The sequence below is a fragment of the Hippopotamus amphibius genome, chromosome 1 (genome assembly GCF_030028045.1).
Source record: "Hippopotamus amphibius kiboko isolate mHipAmp2 chromosome 1, mHipAmp2.hap2, whole genome shotgun sequence".
Taxonomy (NCBI): Eukaryota; Metazoa; Chordata; class Mammalia; order Artiodactyla; family Hippopotamidae; genus Hippopotamus; species Hippopotamus amphibius.
In genome coordinates, this window is record NC_080186.1 from 141,689,116 (window position 1) to 141,710,958 (window position 21,843).

At 35.9% G+C, this 21,843-nt stretch overlaps 1 protein-coding gene across 3 annotated transcripts in view; it reads left to right on the forward strand.

Moving 5' to 3' along the window:
- The first annotated feature begins 379 nt into the window (after positions 1–379).
- The window catches only part of GABRB2 (gamma-aminobutyric acid type A receptor subunit beta2), a 246,355-nt gene continuing 224,891 nt past the window's right edge, over positions 380–21,843 (forward strand). For all 3 annotated transcript variants that reach the window (XM_057747527.1, XM_057747516.1, XM_057747538.1), the window contains exons 1-3: positions 380–456; positions 614–705; positions 1,709–1,776. In XM_057747527.1, the coding sequence (XP_057603510.1) occupies positions 380–456; positions 614–705; positions 1,709–1,776 (237 nt within the window). The remainder of the gene's footprint in view (positions 457–613; positions 706–1,708; positions 1,777–21,843) is intronic.

A 21,843-nucleotide genomic window follows, 5' to 3' on the forward strand; every position in this document is an offset into this window, starting at 1 on the left:
CCTCAAAACCCTAGAACCCGTGAGGTGCAAAACTGCCCCCTGCAACTACCAAAACTTACCAGATGCTCTAGTTGTTTTTGTCTTAACAAAAGGACAGCAAAGCTTTTACCCTGGGTCCTCCTGTGGGGTGACTTTTCTATAATATTCAAATACATATATATATATATAATATATATATATATATGTTTTTCGTTTTTCCCCTTTAATTTTTTTTTCCCCTTAACAAGAAAATCTTCTCGGTCCCAGGCAACCGCTGCTGCCCCTTTGATGTTTTGGTACGCCGTGCGCATGCGCCTCACATTAGAATTACTGCACTGGGCAGACTAAGTTGGATCGCCTCTCTTCAGTGAAACCCTCAATCCCGTCCAAAACTAAAGGGATGTGGAGAGTCCGGAAAAAGGGCTACTTTGGGATTTGGTCATTCCCCTTAATAATCGCGGCTGTCTGTGCTCAAAGGTAAGCGTGCCTTGCGTTTCTCTTTTTCCTTTTTCACTTTGAAGGGCTCTGTCTGCATACCTCTGTGAGCAAGGCTCTGTAGTGAGGATCAGATAGATGCTGAAGCGCTGTGCCTGCTGTCTTATTGATGCCTGTTTATTGTCTTTTCTTTCTTTAGTGTCAATGACCCTAGTAATATGTCGCTGGTTAAAGAGACGGTGGATAGACTCCTGAAAGGCTATGATATTCGGCTGAGACCAGATTTTGGAGGTAATGGGGTTGCCTTGGAAATAAGAAACAGCCCAGCAGCTATAGCCTAAGCTGTCTTTTGAGCTTTGTGCGCTGTCTTCCCTCTCCCTCGTTGTGGGTTGCATGTGGTGTACTGAACGTGTTTCTGTGTTACTGTATTGAGAAACTGATCCAAACTTAAGCCGGTTTGCTACTCTCCAGCACTTAGATGATCTTTCAGAGACCCTCTTAGCCTGTACTGGTGACCGCTGTCCTTCAGCTTCACTGTTTAAATCCTTTTCTTCAGTGTCTTTATTTTCTTGAGATACGAACCTCTTAAGTTTAGTTAATGGGGTGCCCGGTGAACCTGGCTTACTGAAGGCCATCGGGAACATTTTTGAGGACAAGATATGCAAACAATTGGTTGAGAAGTCGCGTTAACCCCCTGTGCCCGCCTACTTTGGAAGAGTTCTGGCCATGATTTAAATTGGTTAGTGTATAGAGATTATCCAGTCCTGGAAGTCTCACCGCAGGGGACAGTGGGGTGGGGGAGGGGGGTCTGGGGGGCTCGGAGGATAGGGAGGGTAGGGGAAGAAGGGCCAGAGACCTCACTTGCTGCAGCCTTGGATACACTGTTATGCCTATTTAATTTTACTCCAGCCTCTAACAAAGCCCAAAGAGTTAAAAACTGCACAAAAGGGGGGTGGGAAGAATGAGGAGGGGGTTTCAGTACAATATATAACATTTCGCTTGGGCTATTTGAATTACGGTGCTTGTGTAAGTTGTGTATATCCTCATGCTGAGACATCTACATATGTGGTCAGAGCTGGAATCCCTCACCCACCGGAACGCGTGCGTGCCTGTTCCATAGAGCGTTTCCCAGAGGAGTACCTGTCACCCTTTTAAAAAAGGAGCAGAGAATTGAAGAATTTGCGTGTGAGCAGTGGGGAGGGATTTGGGGCAGAGCGTCCCATACGAGGGACTACTCTTGCTAAGAGTGCCTGAAGTTCTGAGAAATCACGTGGCTGGCCGTTTTGGTTTGCAGGTCCCCCCGTGGCTGTGGGAATGAACATTGACATCGCCAGCATCGATATGGTTTCAGAAGTCAATATGGTGAGTATTGAGGTTTATGGCCGTGTCTCCCCAGACCTTCATTTGGGGACAAGAAGGAGAAAAGATCCAACCCGTGGGGGTGGGGTGCGCGTGAGTATGTGTAGGAAGTGGGGTGAAGGCCGGGGATTTTGCTTTGGAACCCACTGTCTTTGAGGCTTCAGAGCTGGCTCTATGTGGTCCCTAAGGATTTTTTCAACCTGGTTTGAAATCGTGGGACTTGGCAAAGAGGGTGTAAAATGCATAACACGTTCACATGCAAAACTCAACCACATGCAGGAGAGCCCCTGCGGAAGTCACGTTTCCTAAGGGTCAGTGGCAAACCCACTTCATCAAGTGATTTTTCTGAGTTTGGGTTGGGGTCAGGGAAGGAGAGAAGAGGAGAGAAAAGGGAAGCGTGTGATTTGACATTTCACAGAGAATATAACCTGGGAACTAAACTGTATCAGAGACGCTGAATACATGACCCTCGGATACTGATATCCACTTGTTGCTTTGGGTGCCGGGCCTTTTTGCTGCTGATGGCAAGCCCCGCCCCCTGCCAATCGCTCGCCTGCTCCTTTAATCCCTCTTGCCCACCAAAATAAATAAAATAAAAATTGGCCACCCTGTTTTCAAAAGGCAAGCTCAGACCCATGTGTCATCTCTGGTCACTTCTGTAATGGTGTTCACCGCATGTCCTAAGCTTGTGACAGCAGCACACCTTAGTGGCTATCTCCTTGGACTTGGGGCAAGTGCTAAGAGAAAAAGCCTGTCTTCCCCTCCGAACACTTGTGGGGGGTTTGCTTCATGCAGGAGCGCCCCCTGCTGCCCAAGTTGGGGCACTGCAGACATACAAGACAATGACAAGTGTCCCAGATACCCCTGTTTACTTGGGCCATTTCTTCAGTGACTTTTCTACTCTGTGTTTTCGACGTTTTCACCTTTGGAAAAGTCTCTCTAGAAAGGCAACATTTGAATGTAAGATGCCAGTGTTACTTTCAGTCCTAATAGGACACAGCACATTTCAGAAGATTGTATTGAAGCACAGTTCTGCCTGGAAATGGGGTGCCCTGTTAAAGAAGAGGGTCTGTTGTGTAAGGTTTTATGCAAAACAGCCCTAAGCCAGCCATCAGGACCTGAAAGTTAGGACACTTAATAATTCACTCAAGAGAGCCAAATACTTGGTAGTGGATATGCTCTCAACATGATGTAAATTTTCATCACTCCAGAATTCAAATATAAAGGAAGCTCAAATAACCAGCCCAACCTTTAACAATGTCAAAAGATAGCTGATAATCCTGAGGTATCCCAAGCTTATGAAACAGATATGACTACTCCAGAGAACATGCAGCTCTTTCGGTGATGTTTTTAAGAACATGTGCCTTGTTATATTCTAACTATTAAGAAAAGTTTTTTATGATATAGGATGTGAACACAGACTGAAGACACTACTGGATGATTCAGAATCGTAGGTTTCCCACACATTATGAGAATCTCCTGTGTGGGTAGAGAATATTTCTTTCTTGGGAAACTAAATATTTAACTTCTCAGATATACAAATATTCACTTTTGTGAGATTTTAGAGGTGTTGCATCAGTTTATATTCTGAATTTTACCATAAAAATAGAAAATGTCCTAATGTGGGCACCTGCTAAGTCCTAAGTACTAGAGTCTAAATGGTGTGGCTAAAAAGAAAGTGATATGGAAATCAGGTGTGGTTCTGTGTGTCCTATCTTTTGAATTTTGATTTACTTATGCTGTTTTCCCACATTTTATTTTGTCACCTTCTTCTTCAGAGCATCAGAAAAATGGGACTTTATGGGGAAATTTAAGAAATATTTAAAACCTAAAGAGAAAATGAGATGACTAGAAGTTGCTGCAATAAAACTTAGATGTATAAGTTAGCTAAGAACTTAGACCTATTTTATCCCAAAATGGTTTGAGTAGTAGCATTTTTTTTCTTCTTCTTAAGTTTTGTTCATTTTTCACCAGCATGCAGCAGTTTGGAGAGGTATCAGAGCTGGACACCATGCCAAGACCTGCTAGTCAAAATATAGACCCAGCTAAGGCAAGGTGTCATCTCTTAAAGCTATTTACTGTTGCAGAAAAATCATGGGATGTTGAAAGTGCAAAAACAAACGCCAGGTTGTAAATAGGCCAGTACTGCAGCATTAATGATTAGAACCAAATGTTAAAAATTCCGTGCTAGATTCCTTTCTTAGCCTCCTGCTAATACATGTGGACTTGTCCAGACACAGTTTTACTTGTTGAAAAATTAACACTTTTATGATTAACAATCATAGTGACTTTAATCCTTCAAGGAAAAATTTTGTGATACATGCTATTATTTTTGTAAGTGTGGTTTTTTGATTTGAAGCAACAGATGGGAAATCCCAACACTGATGTCTAAATAAAAGAAGATGTTTATGGCATATTGCCCACTGTATACAGGTCTAAAAGAGTTAGGATCTTTCGATTAGATTCAGTTCTGAAAGAATGGTTGATTGATTATATAAGTGAAACCTCAAAATTGACTAATACACACGTTTCTGCCTCATTATCCTTTGTGGCCTGCAACCTCTGGTAATTGTAGCTTTCTTTTATTATAGTTAATCTTCCTTTGAAGAATGGTAGGCACCAGACCATTTAGATTGTCATTGACTTATTTGTACTGAAAGGAAAAAAGGCCCACGTCAATGCGGTGCTCCTGGTAAATGACAATGATAGAAAGTCCTGAATATTAGTTCTGCTTCTGCTGTTCAGTCAACCTGAGGGAACTGACAGCCCGAAGGGGCTTGATTTCTTCACCTGTTAAAAGGGACTGATAGTCCCATTTTACATATCTCAGGTGACTACTAGAATTAATAAAATGATGCAAGTGAACCTATTGGTGTCCTGTGAACATAGCTTATGTAGAAGACTGAATATCAGCCTGTCACTAAGGAGACCCAGTGTCCATCCTAGCTACTGCCCTAAGTGTACTTGGGTCAGTAATTTACATCATGTGGTCTCAGTTTCCATGTGCTTGAAATGAGAGGGACATGTCAAATTGACCTCTACCTCAAAGTTACATGTGTCTCTGCTTTAGTTTATTAGAATATCTCTGTTGGGTACAAGAAGTTCCAGGAAACTTGGAAATCCAGCATAAATGTTAGAAAAATGCAGAATTCCTAAATGGCATGCAGTTGTGAGTTCTTAGATGATGATGGTACCTTAGCCATGTGACTCAGGTGACTGTTGACCCAATTGAAGATCTTTGGAAGAACATGATATCAATTACAATGTTCCTGAGCAGAAAGCTTGGCTTTAGAATGAAACATTTTTAGATGTCTTGGTTAAATTGGCAGGAATCTTTTTGTTAAGATTCTTTGATGAAAATGCGTTTTAAGATCCAAAATTGGCTCTGAGGATTATGGACTGAAATAGCTCTCTCTTCATTTAAAGCAGATTCTTCTCAATCTTGAAACAACACATTTGCCAACCAAAGAGTGAAGCAATATTTCACTTTTGAGGAAAGAGTTCTAGTAAACATATACACAAATTACCTTTTTATGGAGTGACGAATGGCAAAAAGTGCTGCCTTTTTTTTTTTTAACAGATGTTTTCTTGCACCACCAGCTGCACAGTTTAAAATTCAATTCGACACAAATACTTGTTTAGCAGCTACTATGATCCAGCCATGTGTTAGGCCTTAGGGACAGAGCACCGAACAAGGACTTGTTCCCTGACCTCACGAAACTTAATATCTAGGTGTTCACCATTACTAATTCTAGTGCCGGCTCCTATTGTACTTATGTTTATTTAACATAAGCACTTTCTCTCTCTCTTTAAAAATTTTTATGAGCAGCCAATTAGTACCTAGTGGTCTGTATCTCTCATGCGTTCCTTGGTCACTTGTCGATTTCACCATTCATTTGTTACTTGATATCTCAAGTTGCCTGATATGTTACATATTTATTCTATCTTCCTAATTCATGTGTATAAAATACACACAGCCAAGGTTATAGTATCTTTCTCCATGTCGTTTTGCTCTATATACAATGGTTGGTTGGTAGTTTGACTATGCGGTATCATATATGTGGAGAGATGGAGTATGGAATTGTAGACCTCGAATTCAAGGTACTGTTTATTTTTTTTATTTTTTATTTTTTTTAACTTTTTATTTGTTTATTTTTTACAATAAACTGCATAAATTTGAGTGTACAATTTGGTATCCCAGTCTCCCAATTCATTCCCCCCCAATCAAGGCACTGTTTAAATTACTATTTAAATCAGTGAATGTGGAAACAATCACAATATAGGATCAGTGAGTTCTTTGAAAGCAGAAATACACAGGGCATATTGGAAATACAGAATTCTGAGATATTACATAGAAATTACTAGGTGAAGATGGGGATTAAAGGTCTGTGGATAAATGTTTCAAGCAGAAAGCATGGCATATAGGAGAAAAAACAGGAAAAATAAATGGGATTAGGGATTTTTCAAGAAGCTTTAAATGGCTGGATTTGGGATGGGAGTGAGGAGGTGATAAGAGTTGGTATTGAGATCATAAGTGGTGATCAAATTATAAAGACCATTTTTGTAGCTTTCAGAAGAGTTTACATTTTGTTCCAAGGGCTGTAGGGACCCATGAAAGGATGTCAGTAGGAGAATCACTTGAACAGATTCACGCTTGAGGAAGATGCTTTTGAAATATGGGGGGTGCAGCAAGACCTAAGGTTGGGAGATGAAATGAAAATCCACTACAAAAATCCGGAAAGAATTGATGGATGGAGACATGGATGTAAAGGAGAAGATAAAAAATCAGGGCATTTATGAGGCAGAAGCAACAGGACCAGGATGTGGTGAATCCTAAATTTGTGATGGGATCATTCATTGATATGGGGAACACCAAAAAGGCAGCCAGGTTGGGGTGGGGTGGGGGATGAGGGGTGTGGGAGGACAGTTCATCTTGGGAAACGCTGACTTTTCTCAACACATGGAGTTGGAGAATGGAGATTGGAAAATACAGGTCTAGGGCTTAGTAAGAAGTCATGACTAGAGAGATGAACTTGGACACTGTCCACTTATAATTGGTACTTATAACCATATGAATGGATACAATTAAAAAGGGGAAAGTGAGAGGACCACGAAAAATGGGGATCTGGTGAGCACTGTCATTTAAGTGGTGGAATGCTGAAAAAGGAGCCCGCAAAGACTAATAAGTAGCTAAGTAGCAGTCAGAGAATTAGTAGGAGAACCTGCAGATAATGTCTTCAAAGCTGAGGCACAAGAGAGTTTAAAAAGGAAGGAAATGGTCAGCTGCATCAGATATCACAAAGATCAACTGAAATAAGTTCTGAGACTTGTCTCCCAGATATAGTAACAGAAGCACGTTGGCTTCTAAATGTAGCAAGAGGAGTCTTAGCGATTGAAGACTACACCTTTGAAACGTGTGGATCTGAAGTGAAGTGGGGAGAGGGCACTTGCTACAAGACGTCATATATCGTTTGGAGAAGCATCCCTTAGAAGGGAGTAGGTTGCAGATACAAAGCGGGTGGCAGGACGTGAAGCAGGGTGAAGGGGGTATGAACACTCACTGACCCAGGCTTCTTTCTAAATAAATTGTACCTTGAAGCTCTCCTACCCAGTTTTAGCAAGCTGTTGTGTTCTCACCTTCTCTTACTTCTCCTGCTTCCCCTTCTCTCCCCCTACCCCGCTCTTATGCAGTGCCCAACATTTGCCAGCATCACAACACTAATATAAGAAAATACTCACAGTTATTGCAAATTGAGCCCTTAACTTGTGCAGGTATCCTCTTGATGTGTGTTATCTCACCCATTCCTCCTATGAATATAGTGGTATGGCTACTGTCTACCTTTGTACATAAGAGGAACCTGAGGCCCAGAGAGGTTAAGTGACTTATTCAAGGTTACCCAGCTAGCAAATGATTGGCTTCACATCCCTCAATCTTAGCCCTCTGGTTATACTGCACTTCTAGATGTAGCAAGGCATCATTTTAAAAAATTGTTTTCATTCCTTATGGACCCTGTTTTGTTGTTTGTTTTTCTTTTCTTTCTTTTTTTTTTTTTTTTTGTTGGCAACAAAAAAAAAAGTGGGTGGATCAGATAAACTAATCCTATATAAGATGTTATTGTTACTCCTCAATCTTTCTACCTTGAAAAAAATCTTAATTTCATTAAAATGATTTTTCAAATAGGTCCTTTCTGGCCTTGAGAAATTTATGCTTTATATTACATCTGTTACATCTATTGAACGTAAGTTAAACCAAGTAATAAAGGAAGATTTATATAAGATCTTGAAGAGTTAAGGATGTTGCTTGTGTCATAATTTCTTTCATTATGAATGGGTATTGTTAACTTGCCTAATAATTTTCTTATTGCTCTAGCAGAATCTGTTATATAACCATTAAGGCCAATAGTTGTCACAAAATGTTGGCTGATAAAGTTCAAGAACTATGTCAGTGGTTTTAAGCTTTGGGTGGACACTATATGAAAAGACCCATTTCCTTTTTTTCTTTTATCATCAATTGAATTTTTTCTTTTGAGAACACATTTTTATGATTTCTGATAAATTACTCTTGCAGATAATCTTTTAAAGGTGGTTGAGTGTTTTTCTTCTCTTCCCAGATCTTTACTCCCTCTGCCCCATGCAGTATAAACGAGGTTCATTATAAAGGTTACAACTCAAGAAGACCTATTCATCTATTTTTAAACAATTATTCCACATGATATAAGCAGTTTATAAATCATTTTCTCTTGGTTAATTCTTAGGGCAGGTCCTTTGCTGTTGCTTTGCAGGACCCTAAACAATGTCCTTGCTTGACTGTGGCATGAAATAAAAATCTGACTGTGAGCTTACCCTGCAGGAGAAGGAACGGGAGGGAAATATCTCGTTTCGTATTTTAGAAGTACGTCAAAGTGTGCTTTAGCGTGGTCCTTCCCACCTCGTGGTTAAATGGCCTTGGGACTTTCTATAAGAACGTAAATCAGAGAAAGCCTTTTTCTTAACATTGTGGCAGGGGTACTGACTAATTTCAGGGTGGGGCACTGGCTTGTTTTGTCATCATTCATTCTGTAGCATTTATTTGTGATCTCTGCTCTTGGGATTTGTGGCCAGATAATTCTTTGTTGTGAGGGGGTTGTCATGTGCATTGTAAAATGTTTAACAGCATCCCTGGCCTCTACCTACTAGATGCCAGAGGTACCCTCGCAATGGTGAAAACCAAAAATGTCTCTAGAAATTGCCAGATGTGTTCTGGGGGATGAACTTGTCCTCAGCTGAGAACCCCCAGTGTAGAATATGGTGGTGTGCTTTTGTCTCCAAGCACCTGGAGAAAAGGAGATTTTCTTATTGAGTTATTGCTTTCATACTTAATTGCCATTTTCATTTATGTTTGGTGGTACATTGTGAGAGAACCAATTTGAAAAGATCAACAAACATCAAAGGCAAAAATTATCCACTTCCCCATCACTTCATTAAAACTGTTTTAATTTGCCTGTAATACCTTCTACTTCTTGTCTATTTGCTTATTCATGCTTTACACATTACACTTAGTTATTTGTAGAGACAATTTTATAGTCTACATTTTCGTTTAACAGACCATGAATATTTTTACAGTTTTATGCTTTTTCTAAAAAAGAAGCACACCTCTACTACTACCAGTGTAAACTGATGTGTATTCTTCTATGCTTTTTCGGTGATCTTACAAACAGATACAAACAAATTAATATGTTGACATTTTTTATTCATTGTGTATTTTTTCAAAAAAAATTAAAATACATTTTATAGATTATTAGTCATAATTCTAGCTATAGGTTATTTGAAAATAGTAATTTACTTTTACTTATGTACTATTAACAACTACATAATGATCATATATAAAATAGAGAACTGGATTTTAAAAAATGGAAACTTTAAAATTTTATGTATAAATTTCACTATTTACACAGCTACTCTTTACTCTCTTTCTAGCCTGATATTACTCAGTTTTTCCAAAATCAATTTACATTTTTGGATGACATAAAAGTACTTTGAAACAGACAGAAAAGAAGAATAAGAAAGTATATGGTTATGAGTTTTTAAAAGATAGAAATGTAAGATTTACATGTTGCTTCCAGTTGTGCATTTTATTTGCAAAATATGTATTTTATTAAGCAAGGAGAAAAATGGGTCTGTACTATTCTGTCCCTATTTATATGGAAAAATATGGGTATGTCTTTAACCCATTGGCTCTTGCCTAGTGATTATTTTGTAAACATTCTATTGGCATTTTTATTGCCAAGTCTCATTTTCCTTGCTCTATAATTTGGCACCTACTGCCCACTTACCTGCCAAGAGGTCTTAACTTAGAAGTAATTGGGCAATTAAAGATGAAATAACTTTTCTCCTAACCCAACAGCCAGAATTAAAGTAATGAAGTTTTTAAGGTGAATCTATACTTATTTTAGAAAAATGATACATGAATAAGCCACGGAGAAATATTAGAGATTTTGAGGTGTGCAAGTGTATAGACATTGTCTGTCTTCATCTCCAGTGCCTGGCCCAATGCCTGACTTAGTAGATGCTAACAAATACGGGAGAAATGGAGTTGTTGGAGGGGGTAGTTGAAAGACTGCAGTGTATCAGCCTAGCAGGAAGTATTTCTATAGTGCTGCTTAACCAGCACCATGACAATCAGGCCATTTTGTGAAAGAATATGCAATGGTTCTTACACTGGACCTAAGGCTCACTCTAGAGTCAAGAAAGAGTGATCTTCATTGCCTGAAGAGGGAAGTGAAGGTTGATGGAGAGAAGAGTGTTTCAGATGGTGGGAGAGAAGAATAGTGTATCCCTGTGGTAGAGGACTCAAAAGGTTGAGATCCAGGTTTTTACAGTGGTTCTCAGGCTTTACTGTGCAACAGAATCACCTGAGTTTTGTATTGATATTTATATTTTCAGGGCACATGCCCAGAGTCTGATTTAGTAGGTCTGGGATGGAGTTCAGGAATCTGCATGTTTTAAAAGCTCTGTATATGACCAACACAGGTACTGTCTGAGGGCCACTGTTTAAGGAACACTAGTTTTATAGTGCAGGTGGAAGCTAATACAGTCACTAATAAAGGAATTTGACAACAGAACTGGCCTCGACTTATCATATGCGATGATAAAGATGCAAGTGGTCAGAGTAGGTGGGATTTGTAGAAGACTTCATGGAAGAGGGAGAGCTGGACTGAGCAAAAAGGATCGGTGCAATACAAATAGAGAGAAAATAAGGAGAACAGTCCTATGGGAGAGTCAGTGGGGGTGGAGACAGGATGAAGAAAGCTATTACATGTTAGCAATAATAATATTGCAAAGATGAACACTTAGAGTGCATATAACTATCCCACTTAATGTTCACAAAAATCTCATGAGCTAGATAATATGAGCATCCTCTTTTATAAATGTAGAAACAAGAATTAGAAGAATTGTATAATTTCTAAGACCGCACAGCTAATATAAGTAGATAAGAATGGTAGGGTGTGTGTATAGGGTATGACTGTGTATGGCAAAGCTTAATTGCATAAGACATTGCAGCTATGCAGAGGAGACACTGAAATTTCTTGGGTAGATGCTATGAGTGATGAGTCTTAAGCACCTTCACAAAGAATAAAAGCAGGGGTCACTTACTAAGGGTAGGAATGAGAGAGTAGAAAAACATTTTCTAGATCTGAATTTTATTTTTCTAAAATGCTCTTTTGAACCTCCATACGAATTTTTTTTAACACAAATGATGAAAATAATCATAGTTCTATATTTTAAAAGGTCAAAGTTTATGAAATGGGGGGCAGGATGAGCATCTAGCACAGGGTTTGATGCTGTGAATAAGTTAATAATAGCTGCATCAGTTATTTAGTTTTAAGAGGTCTGAAGAATATCAGAAATACTGATATTTTAACATACATTTTAGGATAGGAGTTGACTATTCCTTCCTGTTTAAACAGATAGCTATTTGATTGGTAGTTAGCACTAGTAGTATTACACATTTACATGTAGGGAAAATGCCATTGAAATAACTTCCTACAAATTATTTATGGCTGCCTAATTTTATTTCTTGACGTATATGCTTAAACTTTTAAGGTCTCAGTGATTAAGCATCTTGAGGTTGCTCTTCTACAGCTCAGTACTTCAGTGCCGAATTGGTGCAAAACCATCGAATCAAAATTTAAAAACAGTGTTTATCTACTGACTTTTACATGTCTCTCTTTTAACTAAAGACTCTCAAAAGTCATTTTTTATTCTGCTATTTGTTTTAAATTTTAGATTGAAATGATGGTGGCATCATGAAAATTGAACTTCAGACTACTGGACTTGCTCAGTAAATGAATGTCTATTTATCTATGCACCAGTATGTAGTGTCCATTATAAAACATACTCAAAATAGAGATTTAAAGAGCATTTGATAAAAATACATGTAAAGTTACAATATTTTATCTCATACTCACCTTGATACTGGCTTAGAGTTTTTTATTTCCCATGGAAATAAGAATATAGTGAATAATATGGAAAATTAAAGGCTGTTCTATTCTGCATATTATTGTGTTAATGGAAAATATTGAATAGTAGGGCTTGTAATATAGATAGTTCAAAGGTGACTGCTATTTTCTATGGATGCAGCCCCATTTATTCCTACCTTGCAACTTCTAAAGCATCAACGTAGGAAAAATAATGTTTTAGAGAGTGTGCTGTTCATCCCGTCCAGGAGGGAGCATTCGTTTTAAAATAATTGTTGAATCTTCCTGCTTCCTAGGACTACACGTTAACTGCATTGACAAAAACCTCTATAATCAGAGCTGACTTTTAAACAAATATACAAAGATCATCTTTAAAAATTGTTCATTTTTGTGAGGGTATTGACATTTCATCAACTGTAAATCTTTCAAGAAACATTTTTAATATTAATCTTAAATAACTTATAGGCCACTTAAAAGACTATCATAAAATAAGAAGCAAAAATGTTTAAGAGTTTTAAATGTAAGTGAGTAGGTGCCAATTATTAGGTTGTGTATCAAATAACCATTCTATATTTTCACTGTTATTGAAGCCACAGTCCTCCAAAAAATGAAATTTAAGTAACTTTTCTCTTTGTTTTCTTTGACCTACAGACAAAGAAATACTTATTTTGTAAATACATGTTTCTGGATTTTGTTTTGTTTTGCTTTTTTTAAAAATATTTTTCCCAAATGAGTGTTTGAGTTGATAGACTGAAGATCTCTTGAAATGTGCTCTGATCAATCAGTTGTGTAAGCCATTCCTCTTTCAAGCACTGCTTAGCCAATACTCTCCTTCGACACTGATGGGGCTGATCTGCTAGGCTGTGTAAATTTGTATCTGGCTTATGTGTTGGAAGAATGCTCTTTACTTGAATCCTATTAGTATGCATATGTGGCAAACGATTTTCCTAGCAGAATTCATTAGAGAATGATACCTTTGTTATTCTAAAAGTCATAATATTTTAAGCACTTGCCAAATTTATAGATGAAAGATCTGTAGAATTATAGACCACATGAAAAAAAGAGTTTCTTTATTTCCCTTGGATTTTTTAGATGCTTTATTGTAGACTTTATGTTTTGGAGGCCAATTTTCTATCTATTTAATGAGCCGGTTTTGAGAGCCATGTTTTAAGATGGCTTTATCTTGCTATTTTACTAACTGAACGTTATCATCATCACCAGGTAGACCACTTAGGTAGAAATTTGTTGTAATGGAATTTTCTTTACTTAGGATGCTTTAGTCAAAGTAGCAAATGTTATAAGTGTGTTCTGATTGTAAAATTCCCAGATTTGGACGTAATACCTCTTAAGTGTGTATGCCCTCATTTTAAAAAATAGCCACAATTCTGGAGCTTTGGTTTTCCTGCTTTGTTGTTGTTTTGGTGCATAGTGCAATCGTGGCAAGAACAAAACCTGATTAAATTAAATGCTACTTGTGCTTTTGGCTTTAAAGAGAGAGAATGAGAAACAGAGACCCAGAGAGGGAGATGGAAGGAGAGATAAACATATGTAGTTCCTGTCCTTGAGGAGTTAGTAATTGTTTTCAATAGCTGAGAAAGAGCAGAAGGCCTTTATTTTTTTTTAAATAAAGCTATATGGGTTTTGTTTTTTGCTTAGTATAAATGAATATCATATAAAATATGCAACAAGGATTTGTCATATAAGAATGTGTATATAATCAGGGACTGTCCTTTTGAATTTACATGATATGGAATCAATAGTATCAAAGTGCATGTGGATTCTCGTTCTTTTAAGCATCTGATAGCTTGCAAATGAATGCTTTAATCAAAAAGTCAATGAAAAACAGGATTTGAAAAATTGCATTATACTTTTGACATATAACCAGGATATATTTTATTATGATTAATAACACTACTAAGAATCACCACCATTTATTGAGATATTTTTATGAAATGAAATGTAATTTTTCAATGACTTCACATTTAATTCTCAAAAACCTCTATGAAATAGGAAGTATTATCACAGTTTACAGATGGATGAACTGAGGGCTAGAAGATGTATGTGAGTTATTTTATAGCTAGAAAGTGCTAGAACTGGAATTAGAGCCCAGTTTGTCTCCTATCCCATTTCTTTTCTGTTTTTCTCAAGTTAAAGGAAGGGGAAGTTTAAAAAGTTGAATGGACCTGCTTCCATTATAATCCTCCAGAATGATTGTTAATAGTCCACATTCCAGTTTCCCAGCTGACTTTTGGGAAGCTTATAAAAATCAAACAAATAGAACAAAGAGGATAAAATTTGTAATATGTAAAAATAGACAGTGTAAGTCATTTAGAAATAGATTAAAATAGTAATTATCACTGTTTCGGTATCATTAGGGTTTGTGGATAAATTGAAAATTATGATTTACCTTTTTCTTGGTTGTTATAAATCATCTTTCATCACTAGGGTATGAATTCAATTCTGGCTGAAAACAATCTGCTCTGAAAAAATGTATATGGTAATCCTGAGAATTAAGAACAAAATTAGATTTGATTAAATTTAAGAGAGAGTATTTAGAACCGAGAAACTATCAGCCTTTCATATCTTACTTGTTATTTTAATGAGGTGGTACATGTCTCTGAATACTCAGTAAAACGATGACTGGTATTTGTGGGAAATAATAATTATGATGCATGTCAAGGTCAATTCTAAAGACTTCAGTTTAAATATATTTGTGTTCCTCAAGGTTGGGAAAAATATGTGGTTTAAACAAAATGTTTCTAATTTCTTTTTTTCTACTTTATCAAATGTCCAACTGCATTGATAAAAATCGTGAATAAAATTAAGCCAGATATACCATGTGTATCTAAAAACAGTCTGTATATATACATATAGGAATATGAATATATGAACATATATAATTTTAAAATAATTCCTAAGTTCTATGTTTCTTTTGAAAGTAATCCTTGGACTAAAATATGCTATTGCATTTTTTTTAGAGATTATTTCTATAGTTACTGTGGAAAGGTCAGTATTTACATCAAAAGCAGGGACTGGAAAATTCTGAATTTGTCCTGAATTTGTCACTGATGACAAAACTTTGTAAAAATTTCTTAAATTCTGGTTCAGAGTTTCTATATTTGAAAATGAAGGAAATTAAGTGCAAGATATAAGGTAACTTCCAGCTGTTTGTTATGTTTGCTTTGTAAAGCAGGTAAATTTGTCTCTCTCTTAATTTTCTTGAGAGTCTGTGATTTTTAAATCTGAATTGCTTTTATTACTTATTTCTATCCATTGTAGAAAAATCAGTAATAAACTATAGTGAAAAGTGAAGATCTATCTCTATTAATATCACTCGGAAATAAATACTGTTAGCAAAATGATAGCTAAACCTCAAGACTTATTGGGAATTCACATGCATGTACATGAACTAAAATCAGATGGTATATACATTATGTTTTATAATATGATTTCTGCACTTAACATCTTGTGAACATCTTTTGATGCTATCTAAAATTTTCTGTAGCAAAATATCCGATGGTTGTGTAGAATTTCATTGTATATGAAATCAGTCCTCTGTTGATGGACATTACGATTATTTGGGGTATTTTTACTTTTATGAACTAAACTGTATTAAACTGTCCTGTGTATTCATATTTGAGGCAATTGTAACATTTTTCTCCCTAAATTCTTAGAAGTAGGATTACTGGAACCCAAAGCAGGGTTGATATGTATTTTAGATATTGATACATTTTACATATTTATATATTTAGATTTTGATACATATCCTTTAAAAAATTGCTAATTAATGTTCACCCCTCCAGCGTATGGGAGCTTTATTTGCATATACCCAGACGAGTCCTGGGTATCTCCCTCAGGATATTCATACTTTCCACCTTTGCTGATCTCTAAGATGAAATTAGTAATTTCCTTTTATCAGTTAAAATTTTTATTTCCAGGTATCTCAAATACCTTTCTGTGTTTATAGGCCTTTTGCATTTTTCTTCTCTAAATTGTCTTTTTATATCATTTATTGATTTTTTTTCTATTAGAAGAATTTTTTTGTTAGTGATATGTTGGAACTTTCTGTACTTAAGGTTATAACCCTTTGTCATATATTGCAACATACTTCCTGTGTAATAACTTTGTGAAGACTATCTTTTGCTGCACTAAATGTTATGGAAAGAAAAAGAATGTTATGGATTTGATCTTGGTTTTTAGACTTTGAAAAGTCTTGTTTGCTGTAAGATTAAAAAAATGTTCAAATCATCTTTCATTATTTTAGGTTTTTTTAATGTAAATATTAAATCCATTTGAAATGTATTTTAGAGTAAGTTGTGAAGCAGGAATATACGCAGATAGGATGGATAGATAGATATATAGACAGATAGATGTATGTCACAGTAATATTTAATACAATCTGTCATTTCCCTAATGATCTGAAATGTCTTTTTCATATAGGAAATCTCATATGTCCTTAGGTCTTTGCTTTTATTCTGTAATTTACCTCATTAATATCTTCCTATATTGTTGTGCCAGCACAATGTGGTTTTACTTACTTTTTTATTAATTTATTTTTGGCTGCATTGAGTCTTTGTGGCTGAGCATGGGCTTTCTCTACTTGTGGCAAATGGGAGCTACTCTTCATTGTGGTGTGCAGGCTTCTCATTGCTGTGGCTTTTCTTGTGGAGCATGGGCTCTAGGCGTGTGGGCTTCAGTAGTTGCAGCATGCAGGCTCAGTAGTTATGGCTTGTGGGCTCTAGAGCACAGGCTCAGTAGTTGTGGTTCACAGGCTTAGTTGCTCCACAGCGTGTGGGATTTTCCCGGACCAGGAATCGAACCAGTGTCCCCTGCATTGACAGGCAGATTCTTAACCAGTGCGCCGCCAGGGAAGTCACTATGTTTTAATTATTCTAGCTTTAAATATCAAGACATATTTCCCACAATGAAGTATTATCTCACACCTGTTAGAATGGCTGTCACCAAAAAGACAAGAAATAACAAGTGTTGGTGATGGTACGGAGAAAAGGGAACACTTGTGCACTGTTGGTGGTAATGTAAATTGGTATAGCCACTATAGAAAACAGTATGGAGATTCCTCAAAAGATTAAAAATAGAACTACCATATGATTCAGCAATTCCACTTCTGGGTATTTATCCAAAGGAAATGAACCACCAACTCAAAAAGATTATCTATCTATCTATCTGTCATCTTTATATCTACATATATATCCCCATGTTCATTGAAGCATTATCTACAATAGTCAAAATATGGACGAAAAATCTAAGTATCCATCAATGGACAGATAAAGAAAATGTGATATATAAACATATAAAATATATACATTTACAATGGAATTTTTTTTTGTCTTAAAAAGAATAAAGTTTTACCATTTGTGACAGTGTGGGTGGACCTTGAGGGCATTATGCTAAGAGAAATAAGTCACAAAAAGACAAATACTGTATGATGTCACTTATATGTGGAATCTAAAAACAAATGAAAGATGAATGCATAGATAAAACAGAGAACAAACAGATGGATGCCAGAGGCAGGGGTTGGGAGGTGGGTGAAGTATGTGAACTGAGTCAAAAGATACAGACTTTTTTTTTTTTTTTTTCAGTTCTTACAGACTTTAATGTGTTTGGGTGATTGATGCAGTTATTCCACAGCTATTTTTTAAAGTTATTACTTTGTTTGTTTGTTTTCACTTTTTTTTAAAGAACTTTTATTGAGATACAGTTAACAGACAATAAACTGCATATATTTAGAGTGTACAATTTGGTATCCTAGTCTCCCAGTTCATTCCTCCCCAACCCTCCCTGCTTTCCCCACTTGGTGTCCATATGTTTGTTCTCTACATCTGTGTCTCTATTTCTGCCTTGCAAATGGGTTGATTTGTACCGTTTTGATATAGTCTGCATATATGTGTTAATATACGATATTTGTTTTTCTCTTTCTGACTCACTTCACTCTGTATGACAGTCTCTAGGTCCATCCATGTCTCTACAAATGTCCCAGAGTCATTGCTTTGTACATCTGAGTAATATTCCATTGTATATATGTACCACATCTTTTTTATCCATTCATCTGTTGATATACCCAGAGAAAACCATAATTCCAAAGACACATGCACTCCAGTGTTCATTGCAGCACTATTTACAATAGCCAGGATGTGGAAGCAACCTAAATGCCCATCAACAAATAAATGGATCAAAAGATACAGACTTTTATAAAAATAAATACAGTGGAAAGTTTTAAAATAAATCCCATGGGGATTTAATTTATAGCATAGCAACTGTAGTTGATAATACTTGTATTTTGGTTGTAATTGCACTACAATTTATGAAGGAATTTGAAAGGAAAGGAAATTTACTTAACAGTATTGGTTCTTCCTACTGAAGAACATACTATGTCTCATCATTTATACATATTCTTTTATGTCTTTCTATAAAATTTTACAATTTTCTCTGTTTAAGTCTTGCAAATTTCTCTTTAAATTTATTCCCATAGGCCTTATGTAATTCTTGTTAAATTCAGTGCTTTTCAGTTTTTATGGTTATTGTGAATGGGATTTTTATATCCAATGATTATTTTTGATTCCTGGCCAAAAGAACAAATGTCATATAACCGGCCTAGGAGAGGTGTCTTTTAACTTTACAACTCAGAGCACCATTCCCATTTCAATTTATGCATGAGGTGCCTTGGGTATCACTAACATATTTAAAATGTATATGCAGAAATATTGTGCTTTTTTTTTGAGGTTTGTCCTATTTCTAATCAGTGTAAGCATTTAAAAAATGATTATTTTATTTCAGTTTCAGTCTTCTACATAGGATTCATTTACTTGGCCCCATAGAACCAATGCAAATTACCACTGAGGGTATAGTCTTAAAGATTTCTTCTCTTCCTTTAACCTTATTGAGTAAAGTTTAGATTTAAAGCGGTAGTCTCTGCTTACTATATCCCATTTTTATTTTGTACATAATAACTTTATGAAAATCAGAATTTTTCTGGATATAGTAAGCCGAATTATCATCATGTGCTACATCTAAACTCTGGTGTCTGTTACTTAAAGTATGGATGATTCCATTACAAATAGTTTAAGAGGGGCTATTTCATGTTGGGACAGTTACAACCTGAAAATAAAACAGCATAACTGACACACTGTGCGTGAATATTGCTACAAATACCTGTTTCAGAGTGAAGACTTGGCTAGATTTAGTACAAAATCTGATCTTGACTTTTATCCACAGACTTGCTGACCAAAGATTGAGAACTATAAAATCTCTTTTATTATGGTTTGACTGTTTAAAATACTTTGATTTGTCAACCTGAACAATTGTAATTATCATTCTGAGCCCGTCAGCTAGGATAGCTTAGTTATGTATAAAGTTTGAGATTTTTAGAAAATATCTTGATGTGTGTTACAAAAGTTTGGAGAAAACACACCATGTAAATTTTATCAGATTTAGTGACTCCTTAGTTGACTTGTAACTTTTGTGTTGGTTAAATCAGATGTGCCTTCTGAGCAAAAGCTCAGAAGTTGTAGGAGAAAAGAATTCTATAAACTAGCCCCACATTTTCAATAGTATATAGTATTTGACTGCCATGCATGTAGACACACATGCACATACACATGCATGCGTAATAGAAAACCGAGTGTGAAATGGTTATATTTTTCCTAAGTAATTATTTATTACTTATCACTAAGTAATCAACTTATCAGGTTGAATTATTTAAGACTGGTGAGCTTAAGATAGATGTAGACTGGAATATAATGTAAAATAACAATGCCATATACATCAGCTTGCAAAGGCCTTGGGCATCCTTGGGTAGGAAGATTTGCTTCCTGTGACTCAATATAGGCAACCTAAAGCAAAGCTGGAATTCCATGCTATTTCGCATGAGTTTACTGAACATACATTTTTATAAGCAAAATGAAATGTCTATACTAGATGAATCTTTTTTTATAAAAAGTATTGACATGCTACATTTCAATAAATTCAGACTTGATTGATGTATCAAGAGAGGCTTAGTCTTTGGAAAACTGTGTCTTGGTTTTGTATATTTTTATAAAAAATGCAAATATAGTACTATCATAAGTGGAACAGTTACCACAGCACAACTGAAAGGCAATACAGATTTATTTCTCCTTTTAAAAGATAATTATGAAATTTTATCTTCAAAGATATACTTTAGAATATTTTTTAAACTGGATTTTAATGAGACATGCTTTTGGTGGTTGTGTTCAGCTTTTTTCAGCTAGTGTTGGCCAAAAGATTATTGATATATTAGAAGTAAACCAAATATAGCTGGGTACCTATTTTTATTTATTTATTTATTTGGCTGTGCTGCGTGGCTTGTGGGATCTTAGTTGCTTGACCAGGGATTGAACCCGGGCCCTGAGTCCTAACCACTAGACCACCAGGGAATTCCCAAGGATGCCTGCTTTTAAAAATAAGCTTTTATTGGAACATACCCAGGCCCCTTTGGTTATGTATCATCGCTATCTACTTTTGCACTATAAAGACAGAGCTGAGTAGTTACAACAGGTACCACTGGCCTGTAAAGTCCAAAATATTTACTGCGGAGTCAGTACAGAAAAAAAAAATTATTGCCCTTTGTTTTAGAACAATAAGTATGACATGAAATATAAAATACTCTGGATGTAATTCAGTGGAAGATGTAGCATATGAAACTGCATATCATTACTTGGTTTTTGTGCTTATGTATTTGTTAGGACTTCACTTGAAAGAGAAGTGATTCAAGTTAAATAAGAGTGTGTTAAAGGTGTAATTTCATGGAGAAATACATTTTTATTAATTAAGGTTATCAAAACATAAAGGAGAAAACATCTTTATTAAGATTGGAATAATTATGGAAAATAACGTGAGGCTTTTTGTCTAATATTAATTATCTTAAGTTGGCTCTTCAACTATCACACACAGTTTTAAAAAAGTGATAACTTATGTTCAAGTTTGTTTTATAGCAAATTATGAAGTTTTATGAACTGATAACATATGGATACTTTTGAGAAGATTGATATATTGTTGGTAAAAGAATTGAAATCAAGAAAATCTTTTCTACTCTTGGCCTTTAAAAGTTTTGCTCTACTGGGTAATAATGCCATTGCTTTGTGTCATGAGATCAGGACCGTGATTGTTTTCTTGACTATTCCAATCACAGCCAGGTCTAGCTCAAAACGTTGTGGCTCATGGAAGTTACACAACAAATGAATTAAACGCGTTAGAATAACCTATAAATCATTTTATTAGTTCTTTTTGCTCTTAAGAAGTTGCAGTGCAACAAAATTATAGTTTTGTTCAGAAGTTATCTTTGGTTACATTCAACCTGCAATTTTTATTCAAAGGTGTTTTCATTGATTTTCAGAATTTGCTCTTGGAAGTCATTGTACAACATTATCACAGTAGTCCTACAGTTATGTAAGGATCTGCATATCAGTAAAGATGATTGTAGAATACACAGATCTCTTCAAAAATGCTTCCCAACTTGACATCTCTAAGATGGATAACATTCACTCCTGAAGTTTGTACCCTGGAATCATGGCTAGGATTAAAAACTAAGCCAAAGAGCAGAGCTAAGCAGGAGTACCAGTTTGTACGTAAAATGAGG